Here is a 25,644-nt window from a genome sequence, read left to right as displayed (position 1 = left end):
GAATCCAAATCTGAAAACGGCATTCCGATATCTCTAACCGTCTTCGAGATAATCGACCTCAAAGTCTAAAATGTGACGTCACAATCCTTTTATTTTCCGCCGACACACTAAACGTCAGCTGAAATCGTTTATAGTAAGTAGGCTAGTTTTTTTAATCTGAATTTGTTAAGCAAAGCATAGGTTATTTACATTTGAGTTTGACATTTCGTGAATGTCAATCTAAATTTTAAATTAAGAATTAATAAAATATCAATGACATTTGATAGTGAATTTAATTATTATATAAAATAAATAAGATGTTCAAAAATACAATTTGAGTATATTTTGAAAGCAATAATTTGCTAATAACTTTACAAAGGTTTATACGAGTATACGGCCTCCCCTTTAATGGGACTACCTAATGATAAATGGACTGTTCCATTTGTTATGAAATGAAAATTGTTATTATAGTAGGTTCGCTAAACTCAGACACAACTGGTTAGTGATTTTAGTAGGTATTTTGATTAAAAAACTAAATTTCTATGGGATTCGAGGTATTTCTTTGAATTGGTTCCAATCTTACTTGAATAATAGGAAACAACTAGTTAGAGCAAATGATACTGACTCTAGTCTCAAAAACATTGTATGTGGAGTACCACAAGGTTCAGTATTGGGTCCTCTACTGTTCCTTATCTTTATAAATGACATCACTAACTTAAAAATCGATGGAAAAATTTTTCTTTTTGCTGATGATACCAGTATCACTTGGAGCAACTCAACTATTGCATCTCTTCATGCAACTATAACTTCTGATTTGCTTACGATAAAAACCTGGTCTGACTCTAATTTACTCTCTTTTAACGTGGATAAGACAGTAGCATTATCCTATAAAAGTGCTCTTCAACCCCTGCTTGTTAATAACAGCCAGATCTCTACCGTTGATTCTGTAAAATTTCTTGGTATTTTTTTAGACAGCAACCTCAAATGGTCCCTTCATATCGATTTGTTAAGTAAGAAACTCTCCTCAGCCTGCTATGCTATAAGATCTGTTTCGAAAGAACTCAATTTAGCATCTTCTAAACTAACATATTTTTCTTTGTTCGAGTCTCATCTTCGATATGGTCTTCCTTTTTGGGGTTCTAGTACAGCTGCCCAATTAGATGTTATTTTTAAATTACAAAAAAGAGCAATAAGGTATCTGTTTGGCCTCTGAAGAATAACACATTGCAGAAGTTACTTCAAAGATCACGGCATTTTAACCCTTACATCTTTATATATTTTAGAAACTGTTTGCTTAATTCGTAAACACATGCATGTCTTTCCAGCAAGGCCTCGTCATGACTACTCCACCAGAAATTCACATTTTGATGTCTATTTACCGATCCCGTCCTCTGAGTTAGTAAAGAAATCTATATTATATTCCGCAAAAAAACTATACAACCATCTTCCTTTACAACTCAAATCTTCAACATCTTTCCCCAAGTTCCGTAAAATGACAAAAGCTCATCTATCTGAAAGACCATATTATTCAGTAGAAGAGTTTCTTAATGACTAACTAAGAAATTACAGTATTGTACAAGTAACCAAACTTATCTATATTTGGGTGTCACATGCAGCAGCTTAAACTTATTAGTTCCTATGTCTATAAATAGTTTACTTTGTTGTATATTCACTTTGCAATTTCTATAAATTGTTGCAATATATCGATTTTATTTTTTTTCTTTACTTTATTAACTTATATTTTGTATTTATGTATATTTTTTTTATATTGACGATTTATCAAATTTCAGAAAATTGTATTTGTTATTGTTATTGTTAGATATTATTTATTTATTTTTTCTGACTTTAATTAAGCTTTGTCCATAAAATTTGTATTTTCAGTGACAATAAAGCATATTTCTATTCTATTCTATAATTTTTTGTTTTTTGCCAATCTGGCCGAAATTGGCAAAATTACTAATTATTTAGTAATTATTAACTATTTAGTAATTATTTTTTTGTCGAATTGGCAAAATTACTGACTAAAAGCACTAGCCAGTTGTGTCTGAGTTTAGCGAACCGAATATATGAAATGTTGTTTGGAATAAAAAATTACGGTCTTATATGTGCAATTACATCCTTCTAATGGAAAAAAATATTTGAAGATTTTTCTCAAATTATGGATACCAACAACATTTTCATTTATAACTCTTTTATTTTTAATTTGACGAAGAAAAGTTATTCTTCATAAAAAGCTCTTTATGGTCTAAGATTTATGATGCAACCATCATATCAAATTTTATTAATTTTATACGAGGTATATAAAAAATATGAATTTCGATCACTGGTAAAGTACCTTTATAATTCACAACATTTAAATTAGAATGATATAATTGCACATTAAAAAATAATTATTAATTCTAAACTACTTTTCATAATAGCAATTTTCCATATTATGAATTAAAATACGTAAATAAACAAAGTTTTCGTTATGATCATGCTCGCATTTTCAGCTTGTTTTATTTTAAATTAAATAAGCTTATTAAGTGCAATTCAAAGAATATTTAAAAAAAAATTCAAGGAGAAATACTGAAAAATAAGCCAACGGTGGCAACTTTTACAGACACCTTAAAAAAAGGATTTTGCGATGGACATCAGAACTCATCACTGGATCATTGAAACAAAGAAAGCTTTTATTAGCTCATGAGTTTCTCGAGACAACGCTGTCGAGTTTTTTTTGTTTTTAACGATTTTTCAGTTCTTGGTATCACTCGGAAGTAAAAAAAACGAAATTCTTTGTAACAGAAGGATTTTTTTTTTAATTAACATCCAAGTTTTTTTACAATCTGTTTTACAATGAAAACAATAAGTAAAATTGTTTGTCTTTACAATGGCAGAGAGATGTAAGGTCCAGTGACCAAAGCATCACGACACACACACATTACCTTGTTTACCGGTGAGATGCGCACATACACTGATACGCGAGCACGAAAACTAAAACTAAAACTGGCACAGAACACAATGGCTGGACGCTGTTGAAGGCGTAGCTTCCTCTGCTGTAGGCTCTGTCAGGATCGGTTAGGTAGGTCCAAGGGATCATATCGCTTCAATCTCTTCGCTTGTTGCTTGTTGAGAAGATTGTGTGCCAGGGTGTTTGGATGTACCCGCAACCTATTTTGATATTGTTCAGAAGATTTTTTGCACTCTTCGGAGACTGATAGTACCTGAAGATCTCTATGTATTGCGTCATTATGGATGTACCAAGGGGCATTAGCGATTGTTCTTAGAGTTTTGGATTGAAATCTTTGTATTTTCATAATAATAGATTTGCTAGCTGATCCCCAGAGCTGCAAACCATATGTCCAATACATATGTCCGTAACAGAAGGATGAAAATCAAAGATTCTTTTATAGGTGCATTAATTGCATTTTAGGAATTAAACCATAGTTACTTAAATAAAAGTTATAATTTATATAAAACTTAGAGCCCTAATCCAACACCTTTATTAGTTCAGATAATAGCAAATGCCACATTATTAAAGCAAGAAATAATTATTTTGCAGGTGTCTACCTGTCTGACCTACATTTGTGGTGTCAACAAAATAAAAATCACATCTCAAATAGTAAATAAACAAGGGGTTCCATTATGTTAAATTTCCGAAGTCACAAACAGTTCTTGTACAGTGAGTCCAGATTATTTAATTTTATGAACAATGTAATTTTTTTTGGAAACGGTTAACTTTAGATAAAAATGTAATAGGACTTTTTTGTTCTACATTGTGTATTATATCCATACCTTAAAGGAACGCACTATTTGCGGGGACAACCTGTATAGGGGAATTTTACTGTCAAAATAAACAAGGCCTAAAACTGAAGCACGGGAATTCAATCCTGAAAAAATAATTCAAAATGTACCTTACCTTCCCCTATTATCTCTTCTATCTCTATTTCTGTCTCCGCCCCTTCTATCCCGTTCCATCATGTCGTTACGCCTTCGGTCATCATATCTATCTCTTCGTCTCCTCATGTCGGAAAATCTACCATTTTTTTCATATCTGTTCTCACTTTGAACAACAGGTTTTTCGGTTTCAAATTTATTTCTTCCGTGTTTTTCTTCAACCTAAAAAGCAAACACTTAAATGTTTGTATAGATTCTCTTAGTAACTAGCCAATATGTAATACTACACCAGCGACAAGTAGACCAAGGTAAAGATAAAAAATGAGTTGAGAGGATCAACCAATTCAATACCTTGGTGGAACTTGAGACTTGGAAGGCTGGAGAGCCATATGCAGAGAGAGGAAAGAAGGTAGCAAGATTGTAAAACAAGCAAAGTCACATAACCAATTATAGAAACTTCTTCTTTACGTGCCATATTAGGTTCTCCTAATAAAGCCAAAGCTAAAAACGAAGGTTTACTGTAAATAGACCGAAATCATTGGACCGAAAGCAGTAGACCGAACTCATTAGACCGAAAAGCACTTTACCGAAATCTCACTAGACCGAACAGCAGAAGACCGAAAAGCAGTTCTTTTTACTTGTCGCAGTAAAAGAGAAAGACTAATGTAATTACAACTAAATGTTATTTGGATGGTTATTATAAACAGTTAAAATGGTGTTAACGTCACTCTACCCTTAATTTATTTTTACCTTCACTAATTTGTTTAACGGATGAGAATTATTTTATATCAGACTGTGACACAGTCTATATAGGGTGAGGCAGATAACTGGCCTATTAGAAATATCTCGAGAACTAAAGGCAACAGAATCATGAAAATTGGAATAAAGGGGTTTTGAAGGATGATCTATTAAATGAAATTATTTTCATCTCTTTTGCTTATAACTTCATTTTTTAAATGGGACACCCTGTATATTTTTACATTTTTGGATTATCTTCGATATCTTCTTTCTTAAAATATGAGGTTTTGTAATATTATACAGGGTATTTTAAAAGATAATTACGTTTTTTTATTAATTTCGTAGCAACATTCACACCCTGTAGAATTGTAGTAGTTTGACATCTAAAACTATACTTACGTTCAAATGATTTTTAATATACTCTACTATTGTTAAGAATCATTAGTATAGCTAAATTTTTAATTTTAGTATACAGGGTTGGTCGAAACTCGGAATGAGTATTTTCTGAGTTTTCTTAAATAGAACACTCTGTATTTTTGTATTGTAGTGAAATGATATTTTATAGTACTTTTTTATTTCTTAAGCATTCCCTATACCTAACTGCTTTAATTTGTGAGTTACTGGTGAATCAAGCTAAACATTAATTGCAACAAAAAATACGTAAAATTTTATTAGGTTGGCCGTGAAAATACTCAATCCCAAATAATTTTTCAGAAATAAATACATATTAATCCAGAGTGGTCCTTAAAATTACCAATAATGGTTTAGCTATCAAAATACCTACGTAGTTAAGATTGTTGGTTCGATTAACAATTAAGCACAAATTAAAGCAGTTAGGTATAGGGAATGCTTAAGAAATAAAAAAGTACCATAAAATATCATTTCATTAAAATACTAAAATACAGGGTGTTCCATTTAAGAAAACTCAGAAAATACTCATTCCGAGTTTCGACCAACCCTGTATACTAAAATTAAAAATTTAGCTATACTAATGATTCTTAACAATAGTAGAGTATATTAAAAATCATTTGAACGTAAGTAGAGTTTTAGATGTCAAACTACTACAATTCTACAGGGTGTTAATTTTGCTACGAAATTAATAAAAAATCGTAATTATCTTTTAAAATACCCTGTATAATATTACAAAACCTGATATTTTAAGAAAGAAGACATCAAAGAGAATCCAAAAATGTAAAAATATACAGGGTGTCCCATTTAAAAAAACGAAGTTATAAGCAACTTCCGGTATAACCGGAAGTAGCAAAGAGATGAAAATATTTTCATTTAATAGATCATCCTTCAAAACCCCTTTATTCCAATTTTCATGATTCTGTTGCCTTTAGTTCTCGAGATATTTCTAATAGGCCCTTTATTTGCCTCACCCTGTATATAAAATAATACAAAAAAATACAATAAACAAAAAGACAGATATACAAAATCTTAGCATAATTTACTGCAAACTTTTTAAATTTATTTACCATTTCGGTCTAATGCTGTTCGGTCTAGTGAGCTTTCAGTAAAGTGCTTTTCGGTCTAATGAGTTCGGTCTACTGCTTTCGGTCTAATGATTTCGGTCTAATTGTCGTGTACCAAAAACGAAGGAGCATAATACATTAATCAAAATAAGTGTGCCTTTTCAGTTTTAACTTCAAATATCTCGAAATCTAATGACTTTATCGTTACGAATGAAAAGTATATTATTTGCATAGAAAGTATTGGAGAATCTAAAAATTATGCTAAAATAGCAGTTTCATCAGTGGCGTAGAATTTGGTAAGGGTCAACCATTCACTTTCCCCTGTCGTACGCCTCTGGTAGTAGCCAGAAACGATTATTAAACATAATTTAGTAAGGTGTACAGTGCCTACACTTTCTGCCAAGTATCACACGGATATGTCAAATTATTTTAAAGTATTCTTTTTTTTTTAAATAATTTATCTTTTATTTAAAACTTTAAGAACTATGCGTGCCCTGTACTATAAAACTATTTGACATATCCTTATGGTACTTGGCAGAAAGTGTAGGTACTATACACCCTACTAAATTATGTTAAATAATCGTTTGTGGTTAATACCAGAGGCGTACGACAGGGGAAAGTGAATGGTCGACCCTTCCCAAATTCTACGCCAGTGATGAAACTGCTACTTTAGCATAATTTTTAGATTCTCCAATACTTTCTATGCAAATAATATACTCTTCATTCGTAGCGATAAAGTCATTAGTTTTCGAGATATTTCAAGTTAAAAATGAAAAGGCACACTTATTTTGATTAATGTATTATGCTCCTTCGTTTTTAGCTTAAAATATCTCGAAAACTAATGGCTTTATCATTACGAATGAAGAGTATGGTTTTTACATAGAAAGTATTGGAGAATCAAAAAATTGCACTAAAATAGCAATTCCGCCAGTGGCGTAAAATTTGGGAAGGGTCAACCATTCACGTTCCCCCGTCGTACGCCTCTGGTAGTAGCCGGAAACGTTTGTTTAACACAATTTAGTAGATTGTACAATACCAGCACCACTTACCAAATTTCGTGTTATTCCGGTTATTATCAACTTTTATACTAAGGTAAGTTAGCTTAAATCGACCTATTTTAAGCTCAGGAATCTAAGGTTAAGCTATGACCCATTCTTTACCAAACACCTTGTACAATGAATAAAATTAAAAATGTTAGCTTACCTTACTAGGCAATTGATTGGGAGCAGGTACATTGTCCTGGTGCGCTAACTGCATTAAACGCATATTGACCCTTCCAAAGCGGTTGTTGGAATTCAACTTGTTTGCTGATTGTGCTTGATTAAACTTTTCTGATCTATCACGCTGTTTATTGTAGCCACCGAACTTAATCTCTCCAGTGGCAGGATCTTCCCCGGTTTTTATTTGGACACCTTAAAGGAAAATATTCTAAATAACCACGAACATAATATATATGAAAATGACAACCGCGAAATGTTTACTCCGTACTCCGTGGCGTACACTTAAGTAGGTTTTAGCAGACATAAGGGGGGGTATGGTTTGAAATCAACATATCAAGCACATTTTTGTGAATTTTTTTCGAAGCTATGGTACAATTATTTTATTTTTAAATTAAATAAGCATATTAAGTACAATTCAAAGAATATTTAGAAAAAAAATGCAATCCAAAATATTGAAAAATAAGCCATTGGTGACAAATTTTGACAGGCAGCTCACAAAAAAATTGATTTTGCGGTGGACATCAGAACTCATCACTCGATAATACGAAAAAAAAATTCAAAGAGATTTAATTAGCTTATGAGTTTCACGAGGTCATAACGTCGAGTTTTTTTTATTTTTAATGATTTTTGAATTTTTGGTATCACTCCGAAATCAAAAAATGAAATTTTTGGTAAAAAATTTGTGAAAATCAACAGATTTATTATTGTTGAACAAAAAATAAGCAAAAAAAGAAAAATATCTCGACGTTACCTCATGAAATTTCTAAAGAAAATCTGTGCAAAATATCAGGTACATCGTCCGAGTAGTTTTTCAGTTACAATGTTCACCGCATATGAAAAAGCAGTTTTGAGAAAAATGCCTTTAAAGTTCTGACAACTGCATCTTCATCTTCTTATTTGTCTACCAAAAAGGCGAACAGTTGTTTAAAGTTTCTCACTACGCTCAAGTGTGCTGGCGCGAAGTCGCGGCAAAGCGAGTCGAAGGTAGAGATATTCAACACGCTGTATCTCTGGTAATTTTACTCTGATTATTTTGAAATTTTCGGAGAGTATTCTTGAAAGTATGCACTTTTATTTGAAATAATAAAAAAAATTAAATATTTCAAACCATACCCCCCCCCCTTAATAACATGGCTACATTCCTCTGTCTTGAGCAATCTCCATCCAATTCTCCACACCTATTTTACGCCCATAATTTCGCTTTGTAAAACCGCGAAATGTTCACAAAGCGAAATTACAAATTCAGAACTATTTTTTTTTGAAAAGTTTACATCAGAGAAACAGTTTCGTAACTTGTAAAAGAGCTTTTTGAAACATAAAAACTGTTTTGAATTCCATGACGTATTTAACAGAAATAAAAAATAAACGTAAATAAGCGACATATACAAAATACAGGTCATAAATTAAATCACATATTCTGGGAAAATAGTTCGAATGAACCTAACTTACCTTAGTACAAATATGCACCTTAAAAATGTTACAGTCCTTTGAAGTTACAAAATGAAAATTGACATGTGGCATTCTTATGGCAGGAACACCTTGAAGAAAAATTATAGTGAAATTTGTGCACCCCATAAAAATTTTATGGAGGTTTTTGGCTCTTAGTATTTTTTCGATAAGGCAATTTTTATCGAGTTGCGGCTTCTTTTTAATATGTTTACATAAAAATTTTATGGGGGTTTTGTTCCTTTAAACCCCCCAAATGTTTATGTACGTTCCAATTTAACTATTACTGCGATACTATTAGTTAAACACAGTGTTTTTAAAACTTTTTTGCCTGTTTGTATTTTTTCGATAAGTCATCTTTTATAGAGATACGGCTTCTTTTTTAATATGGTTCAAAATATACCTAAAAATTTAAATCATAAACAAATTTTCATATTATTACCAACCATATACAAATATGCTTTCGTATTTGTTCATCAAACATATTTTCGAAAAAGTACTAAGAGGCAAAAAAGTTTGTAAAACATTGTGTTTAACTAATGGTACTGCAATAATAATTAAATTGGAACGTACACAAAAGTTTGGGGGGTGGGGGTTTAAAGGAACAAAACTCCCATAAAATATTTATGGGGTGTCTAAATTTTACTATAATTTTTTCTTAAGATACTACTGCCATAAGAATGCCACATGTCCAGTTTCAATAAAAAATCTCTAATAGTTTTCGATATATTGGAAAGAATCGATTTTCATTTTGTAATTTCAAAGGGCTGTAACCTTTTTATGTGTACATTTGTACTAAGGTAAGTTAGGTTTATTCGAACTATTTTTGGTCCCAGAATATGTGATTAAATTTATGACCTGTATTTTTGCTACACAATGTATAAATAAAATTTGAAAATAAAAAAAAAATCGGCATTTTCCTTGGTGTGCCTATCTGTGACCGTTGGTAATCATCGTGGAAATCTTTATCTTATCTGCGGCAGCGCGAAAACGTAGTATAGGATGTTCTTCTTCTTCTTCTTATTGGACTCCGCTTTCCAAATATTTTTCTTTGCAGGATGTCTTGTAGGAGGGCATATCTTCTTTTAAAGAGATGACGCTCATTCTAACTCTCAATTCGTCCACTGTGAAATTTATTGGTGTCTCTTCTAAAGTGGTTTTCCTCCAAGATATTTCCTTCCTATTTTGTAAGCGTCTCCCCAGATATCTTGATTTAGTGCTTCGCATGACGTTTTCCAGCATTCTCTTTTGATCTTGTTTATTTCCGATTTTAAAATCTATCTATTTTCTTTGGAGCACGGCATGTCCCCGGAGTAGCTTTCGAGATTTGATGGTGGTCAGTATATGCTTCTTTTCATGAGCATTTTTCAGTGCGTCACAAATGATAGGAAAAAAGGTAAGTCCGTGATAATATACATTTTAGTGACATGACATTTTAGTTAAATCTGACAGTTGTCACATTTTATTTGCAATTTGGCATAAAAACAAATCAATTGTGTTTATTGCATTTATAAAATGGTATTTTCTTTGATTTGTATAGTCTATAAATTGTACAGATTATATTCGTAGATAGGGAGCGTTCAAGTATTACGTAATGCGATTTTTGAAGATTTCTGACCCCCTCCCCCCCTACGTAACGCACTGTAATGGGCGTTTAACTATTACGTAACGCAATTTTTGAAGATTTTTGACCCCCCCCCCCCAACTGCGTTACGTAATACTTGAACGGTCCCATATATTATATAATTCGTAAATAATTTTTTTTTTCGATTATAGCGCCATCTATTGACAACTAGAATAAATGTTATAAATTTGTCACAGACGAAATGTAATCACCGACGTGCGTTTTTTTCTGTCACACAATTTAATGCGTTAGAAAGAAATCGAAAAACTGTGACACACTGAAAGATGCTCATGAGAAAAATATTATCTCCGTTTTTTCTTAATTCTGTGAGTATCTCTTCATTTGCGACTCTAAAATCCGATAGCTATGATGATTGCCGACCTCCGTCGCGGAGATTGCACTTAAAGAATAATAAGTTTATGAATATAATGCTAGTTGTAATTTAAAAGATATCAACCTTTTGAATATAAAAGGTCTCCACAAAGGATTTTTGTCAATTATTTAATTATGTAATTAATCGGCACTAATAGAGACTTATCTACGCAAGGAAAAGTATCTATTAAACTCACAGCCTCGTCCAACCTCCGTATACTATCGGCGAAAGTGTAGGTGTAGCCTAAATTTATTTCTCGATTTTGTAGAATATTTTTAAATGAGAAAAATTGAACCATGTTTCTAATTGAGGCGGTAGCTAGAATAAGGGCGGGCCTATAGGCCTATGGGTCCTTCTTATGGAGAACATATAATTGAATTTTTCATGTTGTTCTCTGTCAGTCCACCAAAGTTTTCTACGATATTACGGTTTTTTATTTTGGTACAACACTTTTTTTAGAGAAGTGTTGGAATAGCTGAGAAATATTTATATAGTGTATTATTATTTATATTTTATATATTGTTTATAATATTTATATATTTATATAAACATATATTATTAAACTGTTTTCTATAATTTTATCAATGGATTATCGAAATTCTTGAAACTATTGGGACCGTACAAGTTCGGAAAAGCGACACCTGGTTTCATAGCTCAGCAACATTTTTCGCACTTTTAATTATATTGGCCAATTATATTATTCCTGGTTGCTGGATAATTGTCAAGGCTATGCCCAAAAAAATTATAAGAAGAAAAAGTAAGATGAGGTTATGTTATTAAAAGATAAACAATTGTATGTAGTAAATAATATTAGTTATTAAAATGCAGTACTGCAAGCAAAATACAATTAATAAATTTACTTTTATATAATAATTGCATATCATATCAATATTGTGGAGCAACATATAATTTTTTTTCTTCAATGACAGGTATGAAATATACGCCAATTTGACAATTTCAATTGACAATATGAATTATTTAAGAAAGTTGCAAGATTTCTCCGCTATTCGCGCACGATCGTTTCTCGTATCCCCTCCAAGTACTTGCACAACGCGAATAACGCTTAAAAAATGAAAGTGTTGATTCTCTTATGGCATAGATGTTAAATCTTTGAATGCTTGTTTCTCAAAATACATTTTTGGCAGATAGGCCTATCTTCTAGCTACCGCCTCAATTGCAATGATATGAAAATTTCATATTTTACTACACATCTACATTAACAAATACAACACAGCCTAGTAATACCTAGCAATAATATGCAACTTACCTAGAGCCATTGCTAAAAAGTCAGATCGCTTATTAATGGCCTCAGCTTCCTTTTCCTCTTCATCCACTTGCTCAATCTCCTTTTGGATATCTTCTTTGCTCTTATGTGTATTTTTTGAACTGGAGAGCGGATACTGTACTAAACTAGGCACAATTTTTTTATGCTTGTACGAATCCTGTAAAATATACCAGAAGGAATATGATTGATCTATTTTAATAGGAGTATAGTATAAGTAAGAAATATAATAGAACGGTCAGATTTGTAGGTTTTAATAGTTCTCCCTTTAGTTATAGAGCGGTGGCTCTTTTTGTGGTAATTAAATATGCAATTAAAAATATTTATTTTTTAATTGAAGACTTGAAGAGGCTTATGTTCAGATGTGGACGTGAATGGCTAGACGAAGAAGAAGAAGAATAATTTTTACTTAGGTATATACCGTTAGCATCTAAACATTCCGTATATGTATTTGGCACCTAGGGCTTTTCTATTGGTTCTTTGCAGCACGCGGTCATATTTCAACCAATAGGCGGCGAGGTGCCAAACGCGTATACGGAATGTTATTCGGTGCGAAATTCATGTACGGAATGTTAAATATTCGTAGACCGAAAAAGACAACTTTTTATTAGAGTTAGTTAAAAGGAGATTGATTAAAATACTTGTTAATATATTATTAAATAAAAATAAAACAATTATATAGTATTTGGAATGTTATTCGGTGCGAAATTCATATATGGAATGTTAAACATTCGTAGACCAAAAAAGACAACTTTTTATTAGTTAGATAAAAGGAGATTGATACTTGTTAATGTATTATTAAATAAAAATAAAACAATTATATAGTATCTGGAATGTTATTTGGTGCGAAATTCATATGCGGAATGTTAAATATTCGTAGACTAAAAAAGACGACTTTTTATTAAGTCATTTAAAGAAGACTGATTTTAAAATATTTTGTTAATGTATTATTAAAGATTAATAAAATTATTACCGATATGGAATGTTATTTGGTGCGAAATTCATAAATGGAATGGTATAGATTTGAGACATTATTTCTTTATTTGACTACGGTTTCGCTTTCGCAGAATTTTTAATGACTTGCACGTGTTGTTTAGTATGTTTAGATATGTTTCAGCTATTCAATTCTGTTGAAGTTTAGGGCTGTGTGCTACCAAACGAAAATAGTCATTTTTGATCTACGAACATTTAACATTCCGTATATATGAATTTCGCACCAAATAACATTCCATATGCTATAATTGTTTTATTTTTATTAAATAATACATTAACAAAACATTTTAAAATCAGTCTTCTTTAACTGACTTTAATAAAAACTCGTCTTTCTTGGTCTACGAATATTCAACATTCCGCATATGAATTTCGCACCAAATAACATTCCAAATACTATAATTGTTTTATTTTTATTTAATAATAGATACATTAACAAGTATTTTAGAATCAATTACCTTTTAACCGACTTATAAAAAGTTGTCTTTTTCAGTCTACAAATATTAACCATTCCGTATATGAATTTCGCACCGAATAACATTCCGTATACCTATGTGTTTGGCACCTCGCCGCCTATTGGTTGAAATATGGCCGCGTGCCGCAAGGAACCAATAGAAAACTCCTAGGTGCCAGATACATATACGGAATGTTTAGATGCATACCGTTAAAGCAGGATATATCGTATATGCTAAAATTAGTTTTGTCATTTTTTATTTACATTTAACCTTAGAGGGACTCCCTCTTACTGCCTGCTTACATGGGAGAGATTAAATGTCCAGCAAACGACGGCACTGTTGCCAGATTTACCTTTTTCCTTTTAGCGGGAATTTTAAAATTAGTCTAATGCCACTTTGGTTTTAAAAGAGAGTTCTGTATTCTTAAATTTATAACCTTACTTTTACAAGTAATTAGGATTATTTTATTTACATGTAAAAGTATTGTACTGTGTCATAATTTAAAACTCGTGTTACAGTATTTTGAAAAAAAAAATGAAGCTCAAAAGAAATATACTTATACAGTACAAATTATTTTAAGAAATATACTTATACAGTACAAATTATTTTTTAATGGGAATGGAAATTTACGATTTCAAAGGTGAAAATGTGTTTGGATAATATAGATGGACACTTTTTTATTTTAGTATTAAGTTGTTACATAATTATTCAGAATATTAATAAAATTACTAGTAATTTGAATTAGTTTTAATATGTATGATAATAGTATTAATTCTCATCATTTATCTGGCTAAATAGCTAAGCGCTAAAGCCGCAAAATAAAAAAAATTGAAAAAAACATTCTTAGCGAGGGCAAGTTAATAAATTCTATTTTCTTATTGCAGTCATTTTGTGACGGCTTAAGAAGTTACATAAATGATGTCTTTAGGCTGTGCAATTTTAACTGTAGAAAGACATCTTTATGACTTGTATTTACATGATATAGGGCTTTTCACTCAGTCATTTGTTTCGAGCCTCTGTCATGTGTTGTCTAATATTAATATATCTATGTCATATGTTATTGATATTGCCAATGATACAAACCAAAGACGTATGACGTAGATATATTAATATTGTGACACTTGACCGAAGCTCGAAACAAATGACAATCGATGAAAAGCCCTATTCAATAGGGCATTTCATTCACAGTCATTTGTTTCGAGCTTCTGTCATGTGTCACATAATATTAATATATCTACGTCGTACGTTATTGGTATATACCAATGATACAAACCAAAGACGTATGACGCAGATACACTAATATTATGTGACTCATGACAGAAGCTCGAAACAAATGACAATCGATGAAAAGCCCTATTGGCGTCTGCATATCAGGATCCGGTAATACTATATTATTTATCTATGATCAGGATATTGCTGGGTGTACACAAGTAAACAACACTTTTTTGATTAAAAGGTTTATTTCATTAAATCAAAACTTACATGGATACAATTTAAATAAGATATTTTTTCTATTTAAGGCAATATAATATAAGATATATAGTTTAGTATAACTCTCCTACATTAACAAGCTTTAACACATTCAGTGGCCATGACGTATGGGTAGCATCACGAAGGTTTTACGGAAGGTACTGATGACACATAAGTTATGTGAGTAGTACTGTGTAACTAAATAAATGATTTAAGTATGTGGTACCAGCCAAGTGGAGCTTGTTCGAGATGGGCACCAAACATGTTAATCTGGTCATGCACAGAGACTTATACTATAATATGTTATATCTCATATTGCTCACTATTGTAATGAGTGAGCCTGCATACACGAACTATAATATATTATTATGGTTCTGTGTATGCAGGCTCACTGATTACTACTGTAGTGAACAATATGAGATGTAATATGAGATATACCTATTATATATTATGGTATAGCTCTCCATGAGTGCCAAGTTTTAAACTTAACTGATAACAACTAATGGATACCCTTTTATCCAAAATTTTATGAAAATTTTGAAAGGTCATATTGGTATTAATTCCACAACCCCTTCCTATAACAATAGACCCATTGTTGGATGTTATTGCAGTAGTTCTACTGGAAATACTTACTAAAATTGTATGTATCTGCATCACTTAGAAGTCTACCCAAAAAGCTATTAATACTCTCTAAACCATCATTAATACATCTTGTATACATAATAGGATTTTTTCAGAATCAGATATTTTATTAAGATTTACTTACCATGACCTATCTATGTGCTAGGCACTTAACAGTCTATTAGGAGGAATACCCATTACATTTGACGAGGCATTGTAAAAGGTGTCGCTTATGCCTGATATGAAAACATTTGACTATACATATAATACCAACACAGACATGTATTTAAAAAAATTGGTAAATTAAAGTAGGTATCTTTTCTATTTGAAAATAAAAAAGCAGTACAAAATCCATTCCCAAATTCATCTTTTACTAATACTGTCATAAGTTCAAAGTCATAGGAATTGAGCACATGAGTTCCATCGATTGCAATAAAGGATTTACCAAACTTAATTAACATTTCCTTTTGGCACAGTATTAAGGAAAATAAGACAAAAATCATAAATGTGAAATTCAGAATGAATATCCATTAGTATGCCCTGTTGTTTGTAAAATAATATTGGACATGAGTCTGTAAGCATTCAACCCAAAAATAAACACTGGTTGCATCGTCATTGTACATATACCCATCTTTCAAATCAATGCCATAAGAAAGTTTAATGTTTGTGATATCTTTTCTTGTAAGTAAATTAATTCTTTTTAATTCGCCTCCTATGCTATTATGCTATCCTGAACAGTCTGAAGTTTACTAAAAAAGTAAAATATAGGTATAGGAGAATCAAACACACTAGTTTGAAATTGTAAACTGTAGTAAATATTCATGAGTAATATTTAAAAAGTGGTTTAGTGGTAACATTCTTGTTTTAAATTATATTGTGTATATCGACGGCGGAAAGGCAGGACCACATAACTGAAAAATTTGTATAAAATGAGTTACTTCCGTTTTCACTTTAGAATAAGTGTATCAGCACCTATTAAACAGCCTTTAGAGCTGGGAAAGCCTTTTGGAAGCCTTCCGGAAACTTTCCCAGCTGTAATCGCTGTTTAATAGCTGCCGATACACTTATTCTAAAGCGAAAACTGAAGTAACTTATGTTATAAAATTTTTTCAGTTACGAAGTCCTGCCTTTCCGCTGTCGATATGCAAATATTTTACTTACATTTTTGAAGAAAGTCTCAAAATAAACTTTGAAGAGGTATTTATCTGATTTTGGTATTTATGTAAGTGCTCTATATCATCCTCATGCCCGTAATGTGTTTTAAAATAGTTTCAATATTTTTAGATACTATTATTCGACTAGTACACCAAATAAACATTTTGCAGGATCCTTGGGATTTTAAAGCTCTTTCTCTATCTTGTTTTGTAAAATCATTTTTTGAGGATCACATACATATACATTCATAATAAGATGTTTCATGTTCTTGTTCTCTTCCTGTGCCATCCATACAGTACAAATCTAAAAAAAAAACAACATAACAGGTGATTACATTGGCAGTTATACTACTTACAGCTTACTTTGTATCTAATCTATTATCTAGTATTACTCTATTAGTATCTACCTACATAAAACTATCTTTAAAATCTAAATTTTTGATATCAATATCAACCTTTATACTTAAAAAATAAATAATAATGTGGAAGTTACATGTACCTACCTAAAAGTTTTTGCATTGCAATTTTATCAACTGGAAAAGACTGCAACATAATTAGTTTGAAATTATGACACAGCACAATATTTATTGTTTCAATTTACATGTAAATAAAATAATAATAATAATCCTAATCACTTGTAAAAGGGTGATCACTGGATCTCCCTCTACAGGTCAAAATTTTCAATTTTTGTCAAATAATTTACCTATTGTTCTCAGTTGAGGACAGATTGTAAATATTACAACATTAAATAAAAAAAAAAAAAAAAAAAAAAAAAAAAACTTGTAAAAGTGAGGTTAAGATTTTTGACTTGAGAAACAGAACTGTCAAATTTAAAACCAAACTGCTATAAAATTTTAAAATTCCCGCTAAAAGGAATCTGGCAACATTGGCGTCGTTTGCTGGACATTTAATCTCTCCCCTGCTTACATTGATAATTGATGTAGAATAGCTTTCGTAATTAATTTTGTTATTGTTATTGATACTAAAAGAACTTTATAAAAACATAATTAAATCAAAAATTATTTTACACTCTACCGACGAACGGATAAATCACATTCAAAATAATTAAATTTCCACACCTACACTCTAGTAAGGAACTTCTTCCCGACTAAAACCTAAAACACTTCGTACAGACCGATTCAGTCTGTGTGAACCGGTTGGTGTAAACAAAAAATAGTAAATATACCATACATATTTATCTATCAACGGTATTATTTATATTATTTTAAAGTGCGCATGCTCCTCTTGTCGTGGTCTAGTCCCTGATTGTCTCCGCGAACACACTTATTGTTTGTATAACAATTTTTATCAAAAATGGTAAATAAATATTACATATTAATGTCAAATATGTTATATGTGTATCATATCATTACCGTCAAATTGTGGTCGCCAAAAATATCAGGCGACTACGCTAGGCGTCGCGTCAGTCATGTACGGAGCGAATAATATCTTCTTCTTAACGTGCCCTATCAAGTCCCCTTGACGTTGGCGATTAACATGGCGAAACTGTCTCTGTCTCGAGCTATTCTAAATAGTTGTTCTGCTTTCTTTATTCCTGTCCACTACCTGATATTCTTCAACCAAGAGGTCTGTTTTCTACCAATTCCTCTGCGTCCTTCGATTTTACCCATCATAATAAGTTGAAGAATATTATACCGGTCTCCCCTTACTACGTGTCCAAAATAGGCCATCTTTCTATATTTGATGTTATCAAGCAGCTCGCGGGCAGTCTTAAGAACTGCCACATTTGTCAGCATAGCCGTCCATGGTATTTTCAGTGTACGTATGTGCAGCCACATTTCAAAGGCCTCCAAACGATTAATAGTGGATATTTTTAATGTCCATGCTTCGACACCGTACAAGAGGACTGACCAAATGTAACATTTCATCATGGACTTTCGAAGTTGCAAGTTATCATTACAGAAGAATGACCTCATTTTTAAAAATGTCCTGCAGGCTATCTCGATTCTACATTTTATCTCTTTATCTGGATCTGGTTGTTCAGTAATATGGAAACCAAGATATTTAAAACTGGGTACTCTTTGAATTATATGACCATCAACATATAACCGTGAATATTGATGGGCCAAACGGCTAAATACCATGTATTTTGTTTTTGAACAGTTTATGTTTAGGCCAAACTCTCTGCCCACTGTGTCAATGGCATTTAAAAGGTGTTGTAATCCATTCATATCATCACTTAAAATAACTGTATCGTCTGCATATATATGATTGTATTTATCAGAATTCCATTAACTTTCACACCCCATTCCAAATTAAACAGCGCTTCCTTAAATATTATATCTGAATATAAATTGAATAACAGTGGGGACAGTATACAACCCTGTCTGACACCTCTTTGTATTTTGCATATTTCTGTTGATTTTCCATTTATGCAAGCTGTCGCTGTTTGACGCCAGTATAATTTTTCTATGATTCGTACATCTTGACTATCAACTCATTTATCCGATCGTTCGGACTCGATCAAAGGCCTTCTCATAGTCAATAAATACAGCAAAGACGTCTTTCCTTTGATCTCGGCATTTCTGCAATAATACATTTAGTGCAAAGAGTGCGTCCCGGGTTCCCAGTTCATTTCTGAAGCCAAATTGTGTTTTATCCTGGTCTTCTTCACATTTATCTCTGATTCTACTGTGGATGATACGTAGAAAGATTTTCAAGGTGTGGCTCATAAGGCTTATCATTCTATAATCGCTACAGTTTTTCGGACGTTGTTTTTTTGGTAGGGTGATGAATTCGGACTTTAACCAATTTTCAGGGATATCACCAGTCGAATAAACATCATTGAAAAGTTTGACCAGTATTCCAATGTTTTCCTCATTTATGAGTTTCAACATTTCTGTAGATAAAAAAAAATTGAATATCTAGGACATGTAATGAGAAATCAAGAACGTTACGGCCTTCTCCAAGGGAAGGTAAATGGTAAAAGAGGACCGGGAAGAAGACGCATTTCCTGGCTTCAAAATTTACGAAAGTGGTATAACACGACTACCACTGAACTGTTCCGCACTGCGGTAAACAAAGTCAAGATAGCCATGATGATCGCCAACATCCGGAACGGATAAGCACTTTAAGAAGATGCTGTCAGGACCAACGGCTTTCTTGTTTTTTGCCATAATACATTTTTTGCCATTTGTTTTTGTTGTCAACGAATAATATAGAATAAATAAAAAATCTCTACCTTATTTTCATCTTCGCTCTGATCTTCATAATCCAAAGCATTATAATCTACTCCTTTATTCTTCCCTTTACTCTTCGGGTATTCAGTTTGGGGCGTTAATGATTTTTCAAAAGACGGAAGCTCCGGAGTTTCACTGCGCCATTTAGATTTGTCCTTTTTACTCTCCAACTGTTTACGCTTCGCATCGAGCTTCTGAAGATCGGACATTTTGATGACGCGAGATTCTTCTTTGCGCCAATGGATAGGAGTGGCACTGCGCGACCGGCTTCGAGATGGTGTTCTATATCGCTAAAAAATATTAACAGTTAATTAAAAACGAAAATAGGCGTCTGTATATTATTTCTTACAAATTTTCCTCTTCCTTTTATCATTCTTCCGCTTTTAGAGGTTGCAGTTCTTCCCCACCGATTGTAATCTCCACCCCAGTCCCGTTTGTTACCTCGATCCCTGTAGTTTTTATCTCTTCTGTCGTCTGAAAAAATATAAGATGAAAAACTCACGCCATAACTTGAGAACGACTTTACCGATTTCATTCATTTATTTTAAGTTTTCTAATACTGTGTAAAAGGTTATCACGGAAAGAAAATTTAAGAAAATTGCACAGAATATCAAAAAATTTCGAAAAACTTAATAATTATTTAAATTTCGCGCGTTTAACAATTTAGCCTTTGACAGTTGTTACCAACGACAAGCAATACGAAACGCAAAAAACGGAAAAACTGTAGGTCCAGACGAAATACCTGCGGAATTACTGAAATGTCTTGACGATGAAACTCTACCGGTACTACTGGATCTGTTTAATGAAGTATATAAAACCCGAAAAATCCCTCAGGAATGGTTGGTGTCCACCTTTGTAACAATACCAAAAACAAAATATATGCCAAAGATTGTTCGGAGTATCGGACAATATCACTAATAAGCCATACCCTCAAAATATTTCTAACAGTGATTCATGAAAGATTATACAGAAAGCTAGAATATGATATGGATGATACCCAATTTGGGTTCCGCAAAGGACTTGGAACAAGAGAGGCATTGTTTGCGTTTAATGTCCTTTCTCAAAGATGCTTAGATATGAACCTGGATATTTATTCCCGTTTCATCGACTTCGAAAAAGCGTTCGACAAATGAAGTACTAATAGAATGATTGAAAATAAAGATATAGACAGACGAGATTTACGAATTATCATCAATCTGTATTGGAATCAAAAGGCCAATATAAAGATAGAAAAACAAGAATCCGAGAATATTGATATAAAGAGAGGAGTAAGACAGGGTTGTGTTCTGTCGCCGCTACTGTTTAACCTGTACAGTGAAGCCATATTTCAGGAAGCGATAGCGGAGCTAAGTGATGGAATCTCTATAAACGGAAGAATAGTAAATAACATAAGATTCGCTGATGACACCGTTATAATGGCAGACACCCTGGAATCGCTACAAGAATTGCTAAATAGAATTAACGATTATTGCATTCGATACGGACTAAAAATAAACAAGAAAAAAACTAAATTTATGATTGTCTCAAAAACAGAACATGGAAATGAAAGGTTAATGATAGAGCAAACCCAAATAGAAAAAGTTAAGACATACAAATATCTGGGAACCTGGGATGATGACAAAAATGAGCAAAACCAAGAAATTAAAGTCCGAATTGAAACTGCAAGGCAAGCATTTATAAAAATGAAGACACTACTTACAAACAAAGACCTTCAGTTGCCTCTCAGATTGAGGGCTCTAAGATGCTACATATTTTCTATATTGCTATACGGAATGGAAGCTTGGACATTGAAGAGACAACACATAAGAAGAATAGAAGCGTTCGAAATGTGGTGTTACAGAAAAATATTGAAAATTCAGTGGGTTCAAAGGATTACCAATGTTGAAGTGCTACGACGTTTAAATAAGGAGTTAGAAATTATGAAAAGTATAAAAACTAGAAAACTGGAATATTTGGGTCACATTACCAGAGGAGAAAAATATGAGTTGCTGAGAATTATTATGCAAGGAAGGATCCAAGGAAGAAGAAGCATAGGAAGAAGACGCATCTTCTGGCTGAGGAATCTTAGAGAATGGTTTAACTGTAGTTCATTACAACTATTCAGAGCAGCAGCCAACAAAGTGACCATAGCCATTATGATATCCAACCTCTGATAGGAGAGGAAACTTTAAGAAGAAGTTGTTACCAAAATTCACACGTCGTACTGGGTAGTGTAGTATAAAACACTAGAATAAAAGATACTAAATAATATAATAAAAATTTCACAAAAATGCCTGACTAATAATATTCAAAAACTCAGCTAGAGCGCGACAGGACTCATTTTATGGGTATTTTCTTGGTATATGTGAGCAAAATGCTCATAAAGCAGCAAACACCACGTTAAATATTGTAACAAAAGAGTACTTTTGAGTGACCCCCGTATAACAGGTCCCATCTCCACAGACAGATAGACATCGAAGAATCTAGATGAGACGCGAAGCAACGGCAAGGGAGGCGTGTCATTGCTCGAATGTCGCGCCATAACTAGAGATGAGCAAAACATTCTAGAGAATAACGTGTCATCTATTTAAGCAGCGCGCGGCGTTATTTTTTAGTTAGTGTATAAGATAAATTCGATCTGTAACTTGTATAAATAAATTCGTATAAACGAACCGAGAGTTTTATTTATAGGCGAGCGGGAGATACCCCTAAAATGACCAGGTACTGACCACGGAGAGGTGAATGGCTAATTTTATTCATACTTTATATTTTTGAAGGTGCTGAAAACGAAAATGAGGTTTATTTTGAATTTTATGTGGGGGAACATTGTCAAAATCGCAATTTTAACCTAAAAATAAAAAAAAATCACGTTATTTTGCGTTTACCTCGCTACAACTCTGTTCCCTTTTAATATTTTTTTCTGAAATTTTTACAGTATATAGCTTTAACATTTCTGAAGACAATGGTACCTGTTTCAAGCTTTAATTCTTATTGTGATAAAGGTTATGAATTTTTCAAAGGAAAAGGTACGGATTTGTGCATTGCAAAGTTTAATCGCAAAAGTTGAGTGACGAAATTTAAAATTTAGCCTTTTAATCACGTTTATGTTAAAATAGAGAGTACAAAGAAGTTTTCTGGAAAATTTTAGATCAAAATGTTTTATATAAAAAAAATAGTGCAACTTTTATTAACGACATTAGAAATCCCCAATATAACGGTTATTTTTCGAGATACTGACTATGGGTGGTGAATGGCTAATTTTGATCTTATATTATGTTTTTGACGGTGCTGAAAACGAAAATGAAATTTATTTTAAATTTTAGGTGGGGGAATATTGTCAAAATCGCAATTTCACCATAAAAATAAAAAAAGTGAAATCACGTTTTTTTGCGTTTAACTCGCTACAGCTCTGGTCGATTTTAATATTTTTTTCTAAGGTTTGTACACTATATGTTGCTCACTGTTTTGAAGACAACGGTATCTGTTTTAAGATTTTTGTCTTATTCTAGTAAAAGTTATGAATTTTTTAAAGTGCAAGGTGCAGATTCGTGAATTGCAAAGTTTAATCGCAAAAGTTAAGTGGCAAAATTTAAAATTTATTTTATTAATCACGTTTATGTTAAAACATAGAGTACAAAGAAGTTTTCTGGAAAGTTTTAGTTACAAATGTTTAATAGAAAGGAATATTGTCAAAATCGCAATTTTAACCCAAAAATGAAAAAAAAAGTGAAGTTACGAATTTGTAAGTTTAACTCGCTATAACTCTGTTCCATTTTAATATTTTTTTCTAAAATTTCTACAGCATATATTTCTCATCTTTGTAAAGACTATGAAAGTAACTGTAGTCTTTCATTATTTTATTTATAAAAGTTATGAATTTAAAAAAATAAAAGGTGCAGAAAGTGAACTACAGAGTTAAATCTCAAAAATTAAGTGACAAACTTTAAAATTTATCTATTTGATTACGTTTATGTTAAACCATAGACTTCAAAGAAGTTTTATGGGGAGTTTTAGGTCTAGATGTATTATAGAAAAAATATGGTGCAACTTTTAATTTTAAGAAAAACGTTGTTTAATTTTTCTTTATTTTTAGGGCAAAATTGCGATTTTGACAATGTTCTCCCACCTAAAATTCAAAATAAACTTGATTTTCGTTTTCAGCACCATCAAAAACATAAAGTAAGACCAAATTAGCCATTCACCACCAATGATCAGTATCTCGAAAAATTAGCGTTATTTTGGGGATTTATAACGTAGATGTTAAAAGTTGCACCATTTATTTTCTATAAAACATTTTGATCCAAATATTTCCAGAAAACTTCTTTGTACTCATGTTTTATTTTTGAGTTTGATATCTATATTTCAAATTTTGGCAGTCAAATTTTGCGATTAAACTTTGCAATTCACGAATCTGCACCTTGTAGTTTAAAAGATTCATAACTTATACTATAATAAGACTACAAGCTTAAAGCAGAAACCATTGTCTTCAAAAAGTGAGCAAGATATAGTGTACAAACTTTAGAAAAAAATATTAAAACGGACCAGAGTTGTAGCGAGCTAAACGCAAAAAAACGTGATTTCATTTATTTTTTATTTTTAGGGTACAATTGCAATTTTGACAATATTCCACCACCTACAACTTAAAATAAATTTCATTTTCGTTTTCATCACGGTCAAAAACATAATCTAAGGCCAAAATTAGCCATTCACCACCCATGGTCAGTATCTCGAAAAATAAGCGTTATATTGGGGATTTCTAATGTCGACATTAAAAGTTGCACTATTTTTTTTTCTATAAAACATTTTGATCTAAAACTTACCAGAAAACTTTTTTGTACTCTCTATTTTAACATAAACGTGATTAAGAAGCTAAATTTTAAACTTCGTCACACAACTTTTGCGATTAAACTTTGCAATGCACAAATCCGCACCTTTTCATTTAACAAATTCATAACCTTTATCAGGATAAGAATAAAAGCTTGAAACAGGTACCATTGTCTTCAGAAATGTTAAAGCTATACACTGTAAAAATTTCAGAAAAAAATATTAAAATGGCACAGAGTTGTAGCGAGGTAAACGCAAAAAAACGTGATTTCATTTTTTTTTATTTTTAGGTTAAAATTGCGATTTTGACAATGTTCCCCCACATAAAATTCAAAATAAACCTCATTTTCGTTTTCAGCACCCTCGAAAATATAAAGTATGAATGAAATTAGACATTCACCCCTCCGTGGTCTGTCCCGCTCGTGTATTAACTGTGCGCTCGCTACAATATTAATGCCTCACTAATACCCGTGATATTCGAATAAGGTGTCCCTAAACTTGTAACGCTAAACAAATGAAATCATTAAAAACCGTTATTAAAATTAAACCACTCCATTAAATACTTTCAAACAATCTATAACCATTGAAGTAATTTTTAAAATCAAGTACAAACCTTTTCTATTATCGTTATTTTTATCCCTTTCCCTATCTTTTCTGCCTTCTCCTCTCATCAGGAATTTATTAGCTGGGATCTCGGGTATTTCTTCAGGATCAATATTTGTTACGGTAACTAACGGGTGAGGCTCAAACACTTCGCCTTCTTCTCCTTCTTCCTCCCCTTCGTCCGATTTGCTGGTTTCTTTGCTAAAAGTTACAAATTATATTGCTCTAAGTGATTCAAAAAGTCAAACGAAAGATTAATGAATAGAAGATAATCAGTTAAACCACACCTAACAAGTACATTGAAAAAGTTATCAAAAACTTTAAATCTTTAACAG

At 32.0% G+C, this 25,644-nt stretch overlaps 1 protein-coding gene and 1 long non-coding RNA gene across 3 annotated transcripts in view; both read right to left on the bottom strand.

Annotated features, from left to right (window-relative positions):
* The window catches only part of LOC114326901 (peptidyl-prolyl cis-trans isomerase G), a 66,361-nt gene that overhangs the window by 17,601 nt on the left and 23,116 nt on the right, over positions 1–25,644 (bottom strand). Inside the window, exons 7-12 of the mRNA XM_050651310.1 lie at positions 25,320–25,510; positions 20,253–20,377; positions 19,906–20,193; positions 11,999–12,173; positions 7,272–7,480; positions 3,878–4,077 (exon numbers count right to left, since the gene is read on the bottom strand). Coding sequence (XP_050507267.1) covers positions 3,878–4,077; positions 7,272–7,480; positions 11,999–12,173; positions 19,906–20,193; positions 20,253–20,377; positions 25,320–25,510 — 1,188 coding nt within the window. The remainder of the gene's footprint in view (positions 1–3,877; positions 4,078–7,271; positions 7,481–11,998; positions 12,174–19,905; positions 20,194–20,252; positions 20,378–25,319; positions 25,511–25,644) is intronic.
* Positions 14,644–17,258, bottom strand: LOC126884949 (uncharacterized). 2 transcript variants are annotated; one of them, XR_007698207.1, is made up of 3 exons: positions 17,203–17,258; positions 16,711–17,007; positions 14,644–16,298 (listed from the first exon to the last, which is right to left on the bottom strand). It is a non-coding gene; the product is annotated as an uncharacterized LOC126884949 (long non-coding RNA). The 2 variants fall into 2 exon arrangements; XR_007698206.1 differs by having other exon boundaries at positions 17,207–17,253.

Source organism: Diabrotica virgifera, chromosome 5 (assembly GCF_917563875.1).
Source record: "Diabrotica virgifera virgifera chromosome 5, PGI_DIABVI_V3a".
NCBI lineage: Eukaryota > Metazoa > Arthropoda > Insecta > Coleoptera > Chrysomelidae > Diabrotica > Diabrotica virgifera.
Note: the sequence above shows the minus strand (reverse complement) of the source record. Positions and strands in the feature narration are given on the sequence as shown.